This window comes from Ascoidea rubescens (genome assembly GCF_001661345.1).
Source record: "Ascoidea rubescens DSM 1968 unplaced genomic scaffold ASCRUscaffold_5, whole genome shotgun sequence".
NCBI lineage: Eukaryota > Fungi > Ascomycota > Saccharomycetes > Ascoideales > Ascoideaceae > Ascoidea > Ascoidea rubescens.
In genome coordinates this window covers 998,562-1,014,123 of record NW_017962917.1, presented here as the reverse complement: position 1 = coordinate 1,014,123, position 15,562 = coordinate 998,562, and the positions used below count along the sequence as shown (strand labels likewise).

The following is a 15,562-nucleotide window of genomic DNA, read 5'->3' as shown; positions in this document are numbered from 1 at the left end:
ATCATCAACCATGTATTTTTTTTTCTTTTTTAATTTCATTTTTTACCCACTTCATTTATTTTTTTTTAGCTCAAATTTTTTATTTTAAGTTTTAATCATAATTCTAATCGTAAATCTTGTTTTATAATTTTCCGTCCTCTTATTATATATGTAATGTCTTATTCCTTTTTTTGATTTTTTTTTCCAAAATAAATCATCTTCCTTTTAAAATTTACAGTTTTAATTTATATCTTTCTTTATATATTTACTTCTGATTTTCTGACCCTTTTCTACTTCTATCTCTTCTACTTTTACCTTTTTTAATTTTATATCATTTATACCATTTGCTTCTTTGAATTGACAAATTTGTTGATTTAGCTAGATTTTAAAATACTCTTAATATATAATTAGGCAAAACCACCTTTTTTTTTCTTTTTTTTTCTTTTAACTCCTCCAAATGGTCCTCGTTCAATTTGAGATGCAAACCCTCTTTGAGAAGTTTTTACTTGGCTTGATCTCGATGATTGAGATACATTGTTGGGATATTCAATTTGTGTTTCAGAAAACTGAAAGTCTTTTGAAGGAATTTTATTAGTCGATTGAGAAATCGAGATTTTTGGTAATGTTTTAGTATAAGTTTCAGAAAATCTATCGTTTAGCATGCTCTCAAAGAAATTATCGTTACTCTCATCATTATTTTCTTCGCCCTCATCCCAAAAATCAACTAAAGTTCTTATTTTAGGCGGTAGAGTTATTTGCTCATGTTCACTTGTTTTAATAATAACATACTCATCGTTCTCAGGAGTATTTTCACTTCCTTTACCAACATTTATAAGAGACAACCCAATTTCAATTGAAAGCTTTTTAAAATATATGTCATAAATTGAAAATGTTTTCAGAATCTCTTTAAAATTCCATATATCAGATAGATGACAAAAAAGGGATTGAAATAACGAATTATTTTCTCTTATGAAATAATTAAAAACAATATTATTAAATCCCATATTATTAATAATTTCGAGGTTTTCACAACTGATTTTTTCAGATAACAACTGAATAGCAGAATCCCATTTCCCCAAATCATAAAACGAAAAAATACTAGAATACTCATCATTACTCATCAACAAATCAATAATATTGCTAAAGAAGTAATTCTTATTTTCCAAAACATTACTGTTCAATGGCGTCCCATTGGGTCTTGACTGACTGTCCATGTGTGCAAGTTGATTTCCAAGCAAAAACGAGCCATTATCATATTGATCCATGACAAAAGAGGAGTTTATATGGCCATCTGTTTCCCGATCTGACTCTTCATTTTTAAAAATTTCGAGCTTTTCCTTCTTTGGGCTGATTGAATTTAGAATAATATCACCAAGCCTATCGCCTAATTCCGAATAATTTGCATCATTTGGCTTATCAAGATGAAACAACTTTTGATACAATTTCTTATTTTCTTTGCATTTTCCAAGTACTTTAAAAAAGGGAACTGTTTTATGTCCTCTTGAAATAATTGCTCTATTCACACTGAATAAATCAATATTCCGAGTAGGCAAAGAAGTGCCAGATTTAGGAGAGTGACAAAAGGAAGAGTTATAAACTGAAGAAAATGGCGAATCTACTCTATATTTAAAAATGCCCGAATCAAAATTGTTATACACGGAAAAAGCGTTATTTGAACTAAGCATAGCTTTATATTTCGATATAATTAAATTTGATGAGGTAGAATATAAAGTTCTGGTGACTTCCAATTGATTTGAGATTTGAAACAATGCAAAATATCGTTTAGTAGGCTTCGTGGATGGCCTATTTTTATCAAAGTTGTTCCTTGAATTGTTTGGTTTTTGAAATTCACCTTGAATGCTATCATTCTTATTGCTATCATCATCACTCTCTGAATTGCTTGATTCACTGTCTGAAGAATCCGATAAATCTGTGCTTTCATCATCATTTCCTGGCTCCAATGTGAACATATTGTTGTCTTTTGCATTATCTTTATGAGATAAAGTTGAATTATTATGGGTATCTGTGTTTTTTAGATCCTCAACGCTGTTTATCTCAGAAATGTATTCATTAGCTGCATTTCTATCTGTTTCGTGCTGAACAAGTTCAGACACAGAATTATGTTTGGAATTTTCAGCCAAATTCACAAATTCATTGGAATTGTTTTCATAATTATTGAAAATTCCATCATCATAATCAATTTCTGCATCCGAATCCAAAATAAACTCATTTGAAATAGGATTTTTAGGTGTTTTTAAATAATTAAATTTGCCATTTTTTTTGAATTTTCTTTTTAATATATTCTGGTAATGTGGTTCAGAACTATTTAACTTGGAAACTTCAATTAATTGACTAGATTGAACAATTAAGTTCAAATTGGAAATGATATAAAAGGGTTGATTAACCAATTGAAATAAATCAGTCGATGCACTTCTGCAAAATTCATAAATAAAATTCAAAGAGTGAATCTGAGAATAAACCGTCAATAAAAAAACCATATCTGAATCTGCATTTTGTTTAATGTCAGCAATTGATAACTTAATAGAGACATCGTCAGGGTCTAAAAAATGTTTCCATGATATCAATCTTTTAAAAGCTGGCCGAAAAATGTATGAAGAATTATCAATCTTTTCATCATTTTTATTATTGTCTAAAAATTTCACAACTATCAACTCTTTGGAAGTTAACAAAAACGCAATTGAATTGTCAAACAGAGCAATTTGGAAATCTCTTAATTGAGACCAGTCTTCAAAATTCACCAAAATACCACTGACAGAATATTTTGTAAATAAATCAATTTGATAGATTGAATTCCGAGTTAGAATTATAATCTGGTTTTCGTTGTTTGGATTCCAATAAACCCTTTTCCAATTTGATAAACTTAAATTAAATTGTTTATTGTTTTCACTATCATTATCTAAATTATTCATATAAACTGAGCCAAACCAAAAATTATTATTTGAAATAATTGTCTCCAAATTATTTTTTCGAATTTCAAATATCTTCCAATTACCTTTAATGTCTATCGCAATAAACTGATCAGTATTTGATGGATTGAAATTAGCGTAAGCAAATGAATAATTCTCTGTTTTAAGCACATCTGTTTGATAATGAAAATTATCACTTTCATTACTTCTATCGCTTCGATTATCGGTATCACTAACAATATTTTCATTATTTTCACTTTTCTTATTATTTTGAAATTGATTTTGTTTTGCTTGATCATTGTTAGAATTGATTTCTGAAGCTGATAATTGACCAACTAACTCAATAGTAAACATTTTATTCAAAGAAGACGAATGATAACCGACTCTTAAATTGAAAACAAAAATGACCATGTCTGTTGTTACCAACAAATAAATTGTTTTGGGAAAGAAATTCAAAAGTGTTTTTATGTTATTGCGGTTCAAGCTTTGCTGTTTATTGGGTTTAGAGTTAATAGGTTTATCCAATTGATATTTCAGTCTACTTTTTGAATTTTGTAGAGGAGTTATTAGCTGTTTTATCGAATGCGATAAGTTTATTGTCTTTGGTTGGCTTAATCTCGGCACTCTCAATCTAAATGGTTCGTTATTATTAGCATTGTCATTATTAATATCGTCATCCCGATTTTCAACTATTTCAAAATCAATATTTTGAGAGGTATCAGTTTGATTTGAGCTCTGACTCAATGAAGATATTGATTCGGATCTGTAATTCAAACAAGATATATTTAAATAGGATGAAGAACTTCCTGAAACATAAAGTGTTAGCTGAAATCTATCCAATTTAATAAAAGTCATGTAATTATCAATCGTGGGATCATACAAGTAGTTGGAACTCAAATTTTTGGATTCTGAGCTCAAATAGCTTAGAATGTTATTCGGTACATAAAATTTGCCATTTATTTTTGTTTCGTTGTTTGGATGGTTGATAGTTGGATTGATATTCAGAAGAAACAATTGAGGAGAGACCAATCTTTTATTCGAAAACTGAATTTTATTGAGATCGATCTTATTTTTGTTATAGTTCATATCCTTTGGTTTGAACCAAGATCTATCCATTTTATCTTTAGATTTGTGGCTGTGTTTATGGATGCTTTCTTTATCCTGAGCATTTTCATTCTCACTATCAAAGTCTTGAAGATAGTACCCATTTGAATCTATGCCATAACTTAGCTGAACACCTAATCCAGATTTCGAAGGCCACATTTATCCTAGAAGATTCATCTGGTGTAAAAAACAGAGCAATGACAGGCAATAGCAGAATATATAATCCACCAGTTTCCAGTCTGCTTTGAAGTTATTTCTCATCAGCCAATGAAAAACATGCCCCAAAATGGCATTCAGGACAGCCCCATTGTGTCCTTGTGTGTCCCAATCCGAACTGTTTTAAGAACCCTATATACAGCCCTAGGGCTCTACAATGCAATGACGTGATCAAACTGACTAGCGAACAGCTTTCCAACCTTCTTAACGACCTTCTTAGCGCCCAATTCAACCCTAGAGCATCCCTGTATCAACCTATTATATCAATCTATTATATCGACTTTCGCTTTTATTATATTTACTCAAAGTGTGTAACAAACTGCCAGCTAGTTATTTAGAGCAAAATATCGAGATGACTACCAGTAAATACCCAACTTTGAATATCGAAAAATTGAAGTCTGCAAAGGCAATTGTGTTTACCGATTTTGATGGCACAATCACTTTGGAAGACAGCAATGATCATTTGACTGATAATTATGGAATGGGAGTAAACCAAAGAAAAGCGATTGGTAACGAGATCTTAATTGGCAAGACGAGTTTTCGAGATGGATTTAAAAGAGAATTAAACTCTGTTGGTTTGCCATTCGATCAGTGTCTTGAGATTTTAAAAAGGGATATCAAAGTTGATCAGGATTTCAAATCATTTTATGAATGGTGCGAGGTTCATGATATTCCAATTGTGATTGTTAGTAGTGGGATGAAACCAATTATTTATTCGATTTTGACAAATTTTTTCAAGAATGAGAATTTTAAATATAACGATGATATTGAAATTGTTTCAAACAATGTCAAATATTTGGATGATAATAAAGAACAATGGGATATCCAATATAGAGACAATTCAAGTTTTGGCCATGACAAATCGATTTGTATTAAAGAGATTTCCAAATTCGTTAGTCGCCACCATTCATTGAATAATTTAGAAAACGATAAAAATGAAATCAAATTTTTTTATTGTGGTGATGGTGTTAGCGATTTAAGTGCTGCCAGAGAAACTGATTTATTGTTTGCTAAAAGAGGCCAGGATTTAATCAAGTACTGTGAAATGGAAAAAATCGCCTATGTTCAGTTTGATTCTTTTAAAGACATCCAAAACAACATTGATAAAATTCTCTTTCAAAACTCCAAGATTGATGATTTGAACGAGTTGAAGAATAGATGAGTTAATAGTCGATATCTAAACATAAAAACCAAATAATTCAATCAACCTAGACTACATATACAGATTCCAACATATATACAAATGTATTATATGCTAAATCAAAAATAATAGCATATTGAAACAGTTTTTTTTAAAGCAAAAAATTTATCAGCTTTTATTAATTTACTAACTTTGACTAATTTTTACTAAATTTTATACTAAAGAAAAAAAATATGATGAATTTTAGATTTTGAAATAAACAGTATTATAAAAAATGAATGAAAAAAAAAAGAATGACAACAAAAATGTAAATAAATGAATAAATTATTGTAGTAATTCGACCAATCTTAATTTAAATGATCAAATGATAAGATGATCACCATGATATTTAAAGACTGGAACTTTATGAGTTTGAGAATAAATGAGATCTTCTCTTAGTGGAAATGCCTTTAGTGATTTAGCATAAGTTGCAACTGAATGAGCAATCAATCTTGTATTAATTTCCCAAGCTTCATAATTTGGGTTGGACAAATCATCACAGAGTTGATGGTAACATGGATCGTACCAATCGCCAGCTACACCGCCAAACATTGATGCTTCTTGTTTGGTTTTAATGCCTTCAGCACCAGTAGCAATTCCACCACCTGGAATACCATTTTTAATAAATGCATCATAATCAGATCTGCCATCAAATCGTATTAGAGTGTAGTTTAAGGCGTTTTCTGTATACCAGTCGATATAAAGATTTTTCAATTCTTCAGAGCCGATGGGATTATCATTGTTGTTAGCATCGTAAACTTGATAGGCGTAATTTGGAGAACCCATCATATCGTAATCCATAAATAATCTAATTTTTGAATTTTCTTTGGGGGATAAGCTGTTAACATAAAAAGTTGAGCCAACTAAACCTTCTTCTTCAGCAGCCCAGAATGCAAATCTAACAGCGTTGTTAAGTTTAAAATTAGTTAAGTAAACAGCTAAGTTTAACAATGAGATGGTTCCACTCCCATCGTCGTTAATACCGGGGCCAGCTTCAACAGAATCAGTATGGCCTCCCAACATAACGACATTATCTTGGTCGCCAGATTTGGATGTAGCAATGACATTAGTAGTTTTAATTTTTTGAATGTATGAGTCAACAACAACTGTTGTGTTCAAAGTGGCGCCATTTTTCAATTCGTCGATATAAATGGAGGCAACTTCACTTGAGATACCCAAGGAAGCAACTTGATCATCTAATGGCTCGCCCAACGTGCCTTGAAATAGACCAGGCTCATTGTTGTAAATGACAGCAGCCAAAGCACCAAATTGACCAGCCAATTGAGACTTCAAGCCAAAGGGGCAAGTTCCTCTTTTGATCAATACAATAGAATCTTTGATTGCAGCTTCATTTGATTTAAAGTCAGATACATCGCAGCCCTCATTGTCAACTAATACTAAAGGGCCAGTAACGGCTTTTTTATTTGGAGTTGGTGGGGTCAAGCTTAAAGGTTGAGCATCTTCAACAAGCTGGTCATTGACTTTTAGCATCGAAAATTTCACTTTGCCTTGGGTGCTGAAGAAATCTTGAGTAGAGATGTCATAGTAGTATTTGTAGCGGTTGAGTGTGCTTAAAATGTAGCCGATAGTCTTCCAGTGACCTTTTGAACCAATAACTCTTGTTGGGTGGTCGTATTGCTTGATCGAATATTCGGCAAATGAGTAGAGGTCGTTTGCACCACTTTCGAGATCTGTCACATTAACGAGATTCTGATAAGCTTGGGTGTCGATCAATGGCAACTCGTCGATGTTGGGATAAGTGTTTGGGGATAAGGAAAACGACAACAAGCTTGATAGTTTGCTGTTTGAGAAGGAATCCGAGAGAGGAATGTAGAGAGAGCTGGAGGCTGAAATGCAAAGCGAGAGAGAACTAAAGAGTGCAGTAGAGACCTTCATCTTCGATATTTCAGGCCAAAGATGAAAAGTGTGGTCGAAAGAGATATCGAAACACCAGAAAGAAAGAACCAGAAACTGCTCTTCTTATATCTTTTCTTCTTCTTTCTTTCAGCTGAAACAGCTGTTTTGGGACAGCAGGAGATAAGATAAGCTTCAAAGGGGCCCTCCACAAAACAGAAACAGCCATTTGCTGGACCGGAGATCACGTGATCACGGCTTGGAATTGGCAGCGCGAGTTACATGTGGCGCAGCTTATACATAGCGCGGATTGTAAGTTGCGCATTTTGTAAGTAGCGCATTTTGTAAGTAGCGCAGGTTATAAGTTGTATGTACTATAAGTTGTGTAGGTTATAGCTACTGTTCTATTATATGCTCTTCCAGAGTTGGGAACAAATGAAGGAGGAGGCTATTTTTATGGGTCCAAATCTCAATGTTGAAAACTCCTGTGAGGATATAAGGAGAGACATCTCCCATAGCTATTAAAGAAGCAAAAACTGATTTACATACCATTTAATTNAAACTCACACTTCTTATATCTCACCAAAGACGTGTGTATATCTAACCTCTAGTCTCCAGTCAGTGGAAGCAATTGCTCACAACAACTCATCATTATGGACTTTGCATTATTTCATCCTGATGTATTTCTGTTGGTTGTAGAATATTTGCCATTGGATATTGTTTGGTTGCTCTCATTATCAGACAATTAGTACATTTCCTATCTCTGTTACAGAAAACTATTTACTGTTTTAAAAATTGCATATAATCGATTTTGCGTAAGAAATACTTCTATTGGCTATTTAATGTGGAATGATCGTAAATGGCAGATGGTTTTATTAAAAGATGATTGCTTTATACTTAAAAGTTATTTGAAATCATTTACTAAAACGCTATTTATTGATGATCCAATTCATTATTTTGAGCGCAAGCACACAAGAAGAATTGAGAATGCTTATAAACTTCAAAAATCTATTGACCAATTACTAACAGAGAATTTGTATTTTGATAATCTGCAAAATATCGTTTCTGCTCAATCATCTAGTTTGTTCTCACCTCAATCTTCCAGAAATGAGGATTTTTATAGAGTCCAAATGGCTATTCACCAATATTTAGCACAGGATCTTTATTTTGAGAATCTTCAAACTATCACTATTGTTCAACCATCTCGTTTCCTCTCACGCGAATTTTCCCCAGAAGAAACATTGTTTAACAGCGCCATGCTTGAAATTACAAATAATTTTTTTAATCTGTTAATCTGCAATCCTAAATATTTGAATGGAATTCAGTTATCAGGTTTTATTGATGATACAAACAAGTTGGAGATATTGAGAAATCAACAATTTATGAATTTAGAGCGTCTTGACTTGAGCCTTAATATAATTGAACGAATTGATAATTTAAATCATTTCATTAATTTAACAAAATTATTACTAGATAACAACAAGATACATATATTGGAAAACTTAGAAAATCTTGTTAATTTAGAAGTATTATATTTATCACACAACAATTTAACGAAAATAGAAAATTTAGATTGTTTAACTGGTTTGGAAAAGTTGGACTTAGATTTTAATAGTGAGTTAGAAGTTGTTGAGAACTTGGATAATTTAATTAATTTGAAAGTTTTGTCAATCAGAAATTGCAGAATCAGCAGAATTNACTCGTCAATTTCAAAGTTAAATAATCTTAGAGTTTTAGATCTATCTAAAAATAAGATAACAGAAATTCCAATTGAGTTTAATTGTTTGAGGGACTTGAGAAAATTAGACTTATCCTGCAATCAAATTGAAAGAATTGAGAACATCAATAAATTAGAAAAGCTACATACTTTGTGTATTTCGAAAAATGAAATTAGTAAATTTGAAAATTTGAACATTAATCTAGAGGTTTGTGAGATAAATGGTAATAAGGTTACAAATATTGAAAATTTAGATCAGTTGGTCAATCTAAAACTACTTTCGTTAGAAGGTAATGAAATCAAAAAGCTTGAGAATTTGGATAAATTGACAAATCTTGAACAATTATCAGTTAGAGAAAATCAAATCACAAAACTTGAGAATTTGAATAAACTAATCAATTTAAAAGAACTATCACTATATGGAAATAAAATTGGAAAAATCGAAAATTTGAACAAGTTGAGTAACCTCACTGTACTTGATTTACGTAGTTGCGATATCAGTGAAATTGATAACTTGAAAGAGTTGGTTAATTTGAATAAGTTATATTTGGGAGGCAATAATATACAGAAAATGCAGAATATCAGCCATTTGAAACACTTGACCATGTTGAATTTGGAGGGAAACANNNTGAGGAAGATTGAGAATCTTGAAGGGTTGAAAAAGTTAACTGACTTAGATTTAAGAAGGAACGCAATTACAAAAATTGAGGGACTCGATGAATTAATTAATTTGGAACTGTTGGTGTTAACTAGAAATTGTATTAGTAAAATTGAGAATTTGAATAGCTTACAAAAGCTAAAATATCTTTATTTAAATGATAATGAGATTGAAACCATCGATAATATTTTTATTTCACAATGGCTAACTGTGGTGCTAATTCGAAATCCCATCACTGCAGTTGGGCAAAGATGTATAGATGAATTGGACAAGTTTCATAATGGTTTTATGGAAATTATTATCTTTGAAGACTTAGATGATCTAGAGGCTTCAATTTCAGCCCAACTAGATGCGATTATTCAGCGATTCGGCAATTTCTTTTGGGTTGGGGACAGTGAGGACAGTGAGGACTTATATTTAAGTTGTTTATATGACAGTGAGGACGGATGTTTAAATTTTTTATATAGGTCTGATTCAGAATAACTAAGTAAAATGAAATTTAAATTGTTTGGTTTTCTAATGGCAATTAAATCGTCTGCTGTGCAAAGTACTTTACCATATTATTTATTTTCAAAGATTAGTTTTGCAATTGATGATTGAGGGAACTTAGTAAGCAATGTTGAGAGTTGGTACACGTGATTACGAATTCAGTAAGTATATAGATTAGTTGCCTTTATGTATCCTTACTTCTAAGGGAGATGGAGTGGTGTGCAATAAGATAGTTAGGTGTAACTAAAGGGACTGTGAGTAGCAAATATGACTTATTTCCAAGGGGAAGCGAGCTTTCCAGACGTCACGTTACCCATCTTAGAGAGGTAGACTCCCAAGAAGCAATCTCTGGCAAGGCGGGTAACGTCTCACTATTTTCAAGCTTTTTTTGCTGATGTTCTGTTCGCTAATGTTCTGTTCGCTACTCGTTTCTATGTTTTAAATTAAAGGTGCTGCAACGCGGCCGGATCTCTAGTTTCGGTTGCTACCACCGACTTTCTTCTTTAGATACTTCTTTACCTTGATATGCATTTATGGATTCGCTACAACATGCTCCAGAAAGAACAAAATTTTACAATTTTGATTTTTGATTTTTGATTTTTGAAATGGTAGTTTTTGAAAAATGCCTTGCACGTGATGGGAAGAGTCGTCATTATGAGATGGAGCTACAGTAGTTTGGTTTCTGAATGGATCCAATGTTTCGAAATTCAGCCAACCCATGGCTTTACACATTACAAAAGATCTGAAGAACAAAATTCCATTGGTTTTAATCAACTGCTCTAACAGCTCGGAACAGTGAACATTCAATTGATAAAGGAAAAGCTTTATGAACTACTAAAAACAATATCAAACCCATAAAGAAAGCTTTACTTGAATGAGAGGTTTAGCTTCAAATATAATGCTATTGTTTAATAATAATAACTGTTATAAAATACTACTCCTTCTACCTCTGGTGGGTTTGATACCATTTCATGACAGAGATGTATCGTCAATTAAATCACTTGCTTTCGCTTCGATATTTAGGTGCATTTTGCTATCATTTATTCCAATGGTCTTCTGATATTATTGAAATATCATTCATCCAAAATTCTGAAATTCGAATTATAATAATAAAAGCAATAATAATTATAATAATAGTAATAATACTGGAAATTCAAATTCTCTATACATCTATTTAGCTTTAAGTAGATGATAACTGCCAAATTAACTCAGATTTTATAGAATCTTTCTTTTTGGAAACTGTTGCCAAAACAACAGAAGTAAAAGAAGTGTTTCTACATCTGAGAATCCACACAGTACTTTTGTAGATTAATAGGTTCAACAACCTTACAACAACTTGACAGCATTTACCATTACAACTGCAAATATAAATAGTACTACTTCTCTGCTTATTTCCTAACAATTAAATCTTAAGCAAAAGTTTTAATTGAAGGGACTTAATTCTATTTAAGTAGAAAGTCCTGTTAGATTTGATAACATGTTCAAGAGACTCGTCGTGCTGGGTCCTTTGATTCTTCTCTATTCTACAGCAAGATATCTCATGATTTCTCATCTAGTTCTTTACCAATAAATAAAGATTCTGGAATAAATAGATAAACTCTAATTGTCTTTTTTTGAAACATTTATTGGTAATAAAAATGCAGATCGATATTTGTTATTCAAACCAAATGATACCTTAATAAAATAAAACCTTGATATCAAGCAACTTTGAAAATCCGGTATAATCGTATCTGTAATTCGATTCCTGCTTTTAAATTTCCAAACTACTTCAAAATTTTTCTTCCATTCATTTGATTGTTCAATGCGTTTCCAACCCCTTTGCAGTTTGATGTTGCTAGCATCACATTCATCCCCATTCTCACTTTCACTTATATTCACAATACTAATTAAATTTTCGATTGCATGCACCTTATACTTCAACCCTTTGATTGCTTCAACATAATCAACAATATTAGCTGGTATTTCTTTTTGTTGTACTTTGGTTAATTCGGCTATTCTTTCATCTAGATTTTGAAACATTTTTTTCAATTCAATATAATTGGAACCAAGAAATAGAAAATGACAAAAATTCAATGGGAGAGACTGGCTTGAAAAAAGATTAATGCAAACTATGTCTATTTTAAAGTCGCTGATTTTAGGAAACCTTGTAAATTTTTCTTTTGATTCATCATCTTTTATATTTGGAACCAAAATCGCAAAATTTATAATTTTTAGATTCTCGTTTTGATAAAAATTATTTGAAAGTGTTTTAAGATGGTCATTTTTAAATATTAATAATTCTGGACAAATATATGGAAGTTCGTAATTGGGAACTTTTGCTTGAACAATAATTTGTTCGGGAGGACTACCATAGTCATTATATTGAATAGAATGAAGCTTCTCAAAAAAAAAGTTTTTAACTACTACCTCATTGATAGAAAGTTTGAATTCCAAATAATTTTCATCAAACACAAAGTCTTTTTTAATCTTTGAATTGTAACTTGAATAAAGACAATGTTTGTTTGCTTTATCATCCATTGATTTTCCAGACCGAGTTTGTTGAACAAGCTCAGATTCCATCTGATTAATTTTGTCTGAAATAAAATGAACTATATTTTTTAACTCATTAAAATAATTATTAAATTCTTCAATAAACTCAACTGCCTTTGTGATTATTCTGTCTCCTGAATAGTCGGTTTTTAGCTTGGATGGAATGAATCTAATATTGTACTCATCTTTACTCAATATAAAAAATTTTTCTAAATATGATGAATTTTGATCTACTGAACTATCAAATCCAACAAATCTTGGGTTTATTGAGTATGAAACAGATAACGTATTATCTTCATTATAGTCGTTGACGACAATGGTAGACCCACTTTTTTCAGAATACTTTGAAGCCCCTAATATGGGATCAACTTGAATGAATTTAGTATTTTTGGAGTTACTTTCATTGTGAAGAGTTTTAAAGCCTTCACTTAAGTTGACACCCAAAGTTGGTGGTAAGTTAAGATGAGAACTGATTTGGTTCTCATTACAAATTGTATCCAATAACTTGAAAGGAAACTTGAAATAAAAGAACTTTTTATATTTGGTTTTGGCCTTTAAAACTCGATTGTTGGGCAATCCAATAATGGTTCTCTCTATTCCTATTTTTTCGTTGTTACTCCAAGTATAAGCAGCACCATAAGAAGAGACAATGGAACCAAAAGACCAAGATGCACTCAAGTCCAACATTTGTAGAACATGTTTTGTCGTCAATAGGATAATGTTATTTTCATGATCATGGTTAACAGTAGATATCTTGCCTTCCAAAGAAACATAGAAATTTTGGAAAGAGATATCCTTTGAGGATTTATTTTCAATGATGATAAAGCCATATATTGGATCACCACTGGTGAATTCTTTAAATGGAGACTCAAATTTAGACAATTTGTCAAGTTTAGGAACAGATTTGGTTAGAAATAGTTCAAGACATAAAGAGCTGTTGGTTTTTTCTTTGAAATTGCCAATATTGTCAAATAAAACAGTCGAATTGTTGTCAATATCGCCAGCTGGTTCAAATGGTTCAATAAAATTTGATAGATACTCGACCGAAGCTTGATCACCACCATCAGCATTGTTTTTGTTGTAGATACTTTCTCTCGCTATTTGAGCTTGATTCACCAAATTGGAAGTATGAGCAATGTTTGAAGCAACTTCATTTCGACCCAGGGAGTATGTGGGAGGTTCCAAAGCTGTAGTATCGGAAGTTAATATCATTTGAATAAAGTTGTTTCTGTAGGAGATAAACGTTTCATACATTTGAAATGAGGGAAGAATATGGTGGACGATTAAAGATCTGGCTGAATCAGTGTCATTTTCATAGCCATTATCAGTGGTATTGTTGAGTTCATTTCGATGGTTCCAGTTGGAAGTACTGTTAAATCTTGTCATAACGAAGAGAAAGCTGTCTCCAATACCAAAAGCATCTCAGTGTGATTTTGAAAACGTTTTAGCATTACACTCTCAAAAACCCAAAAAATTAAAAACCATGTATTAATAGAAAGCTTAAAAATTGTACGTTTTTTTTATCAGTTTTAACAATCAATAAACTACATAATGTTACAATGTGGTAAAAATAGTATAAAAGAATTACAGAAATAGAATATCCATGCCTCAAGGTAATTAGTAACCAAACTTTATTGAGTGATCGAAATCTAGCCAGCGAATTCCAAAGTGCCTGTATAACCAAATCTTTCTTTATTGTTGTCATAAACACTAGTGAGTTCATCAATATAGAGCTGGTGGTAATAATCCACATCAGCAGTAGTTGGGTTGTCGATTTTTGGGATTTCAATTGGCTTGCCAACAACAATATCAATACTATGTCTAAAGGGCAAAACACCCCAATCATAATTGAACACGCCTCTAGCATGAAACAATGGCAAAGTGAAGCCAAAGTTGCCCTTCAACCAATCTTGAAATTTCCTGAAAAAAGAATTTGTCTTGGGCTCAAGCACATTGTAGAGTTCATTCTCGCCAAAACCATAAACAGGAACAACGCTGATATTGCCCACACTGAGAGCCATTTTGATGAAGCCCTTGCGATTTTTCAAGACTAATTTCTTTGAGTGAGGTCGACTCAACAAAGACTCTCTTGCACCACCAATCACAATGCATATCGACATGTTTCTTTTCAAAACCTCTTGGATGTTTTGCTTTTTGACAGACGAAACACCCAAGGCCATTAAATAATCTCTGTAGTAAGGTAGTTTGAATTGGGCTGTCAAAGTCAAAGTTGATATTGGTATGCCTGGGAATAGAATGGACCAATTTGCACCTTCAGTAGCGATGCCACCAAAGACACCCATTGAGACACAACCATGAGGATGATAACCAAATATATATCTTGGGCCATTGGCAACAAAATGCTGCTCTTTTTTTGATAAATGATTTGCATCGGCTTTTTTAAATAGTTGAAGATTAAAAAAATTTGACAGTTTGAGATTTATGTAATAACTGTCTTTTGATTTCTCTTTTGACTCTCGATTCTCAGTATCATTATCATTATCATTTACATCCACTAATTCAAAAGTTGGTTTCAAATCAACGGTTTTATGTATTGTGATTGGATAATATTGACAAAACCAAGTCCAAATTGGAAGACTTCTGAAATACAAAGAATATCTCTTTGTTACACCACCATTAACAGGAGATTTATCAAAAAAATAATAGGAAAAATAAGGAATCAAAAACCACCATATTAAAGGAAAAAACGAAAGTGAGAATAAAAATATAGCAAAAAACATTGGAATAGCAATAGTATGCCATAAAACCAGAAAAGTTTGCAATCTTCTTTCAAGTGGAATGAAAAAAGATGCAAAATACCCTTTATCATTTTCAGTATCACTGTAGTTGTAATTTTGATTTTGATTGTTTTTATTAACTTTGTTTTGTCTGATTGTTTTATAATTGTA

At 31.8% G+C, this 15,562-nt stretch overlaps 6 protein-coding genes across 6 annotated transcripts; 2 read left to right on the top strand and 4 right to left on the bottom strand.

Moving 5' to 3' along the window:
* Positions 1 to 386: 386 nt before the first annotated feature.
* On the bottom strand, positions 387 to 4,169 carry RRN6 (Rrn6p; the record flags this gene model as incomplete). The annotated part of the gene is made up of 1 exon (XM_020194316.1): positions 387 to 4,169. One exon carries the CDS (start codon positions 4,167 to 4,169, stop codon positions 387 to 389), a length of 3,783 nt encoding a protein of 1,260 aa, XP_020048009.1.
* A 409-nt stretch (positions 4,170 to 4,578) lies between these two features.
* On the top strand, positions 4,579 to 5,388 carry PYP1 (putative phosphoric monoester hydrolase; the record flags this gene model as incomplete). Its single annotated transcript, XM_020194529.1, has 1 exon — positions 4,579 to 5,388. One exon carries the CDS (start codon positions 4,579 to 4,581, stop codon positions 5,386 to 5,388), a length of 810 nt encoding a protein of 269 aa, XP_020048008.1.
* A 177-nt stretch (positions 5,389 to 5,565) lies between these two features.
* APE3 (aminopeptidase Y) lies at positions 5,566 to 7,415 on the bottom strand. The gene has a single exon (XM_020193164.1). It carries the CDS (start codon positions 7,300 to 7,302, stop codon positions 5,728 to 5,730), a length of 1,575 nt encoding a protein of 524 aa, XP_020048007.1. The 5' UTR covers positions 7,303 to 7,415; the 3' UTR covers positions 5,566 to 5,727.
* A 711-nt stretch (positions 7,416 to 8,126) lies between these two features.
* On the top strand, positions 8,127 to 10,381 carry ASCRUDRAFT_13326 (leucine-rich repeat domain-containing protein; the record flags this gene model as incomplete). The annotated part of the gene is made up of 3 exons (XM_020189057.1): positions 8,127 to 8,921; positions 8,976 to 9,503; positions 9,621 to 10,381. 3 exons carry the CDS (start codon positions 8,127 to 8,129, stop codon positions 10,116 to 10,118), a joined length of 1,821 nt encoding a protein of 606 aa, XP_020048006.1. The 3' UTR covers positions 10,119 to 10,381.
* Positions 10,382 to 11,512: 1,131 nt separating this feature from the next.
* On the bottom strand, positions 11,513 to 14,141 carry ASCRUDRAFT_144411 (uncharacterized protein). Its single transcript, XM_020189211.1, has one exon. The coding sequence runs from the start codon at positions 14,037 to 14,039 to the stop codon at positions 11,724 to 11,726; it is 2,316 nt and encodes a 771-aa protein (XP_020048005.1). The 5' UTR covers positions 14,040 to 14,141; the 3' UTR covers positions 11,513 to 11,723.
* A 161-nt stretch (positions 14,142 to 14,302) lies between these two features.
* DGA1 (diacylglycerol O-acyltransferase) lies at positions 14,303 to 15,394 on the bottom strand (the record flags this gene model as incomplete). Its single annotated transcript, XM_020194528.1, has 2 exons — positions 14,303 to 15,136; positions 15,164 to 15,394. 2 exons carry the CDS (start codon positions 15,392 to 15,394, stop codon positions 14,303 to 14,305), a joined length of 1,065 nt encoding a protein of 354 aa, XP_020048004.1.
* Between the last annotated feature and the right edge of the window lie 168 nt (positions 15,395 to 15,562).

What these genes read in the sequence shown, in the direction of transcription:
- APE3 (XM_020193164.1), bottom strand. Translation starts at nt 7,302, where the DNA reads ATGAAGGTCTCTACTGCACTCTTTAGTTCTCTCTCGCTTTGCATTTCA.
- ASCRUDRAFT_144411 (XM_020189211.1), bottom strand. Translation starts at nt 14,039, where the DNA reads ATGACAAGATTTAACAGTACTTCCAACTGGAACCATCGAAATGAACTC.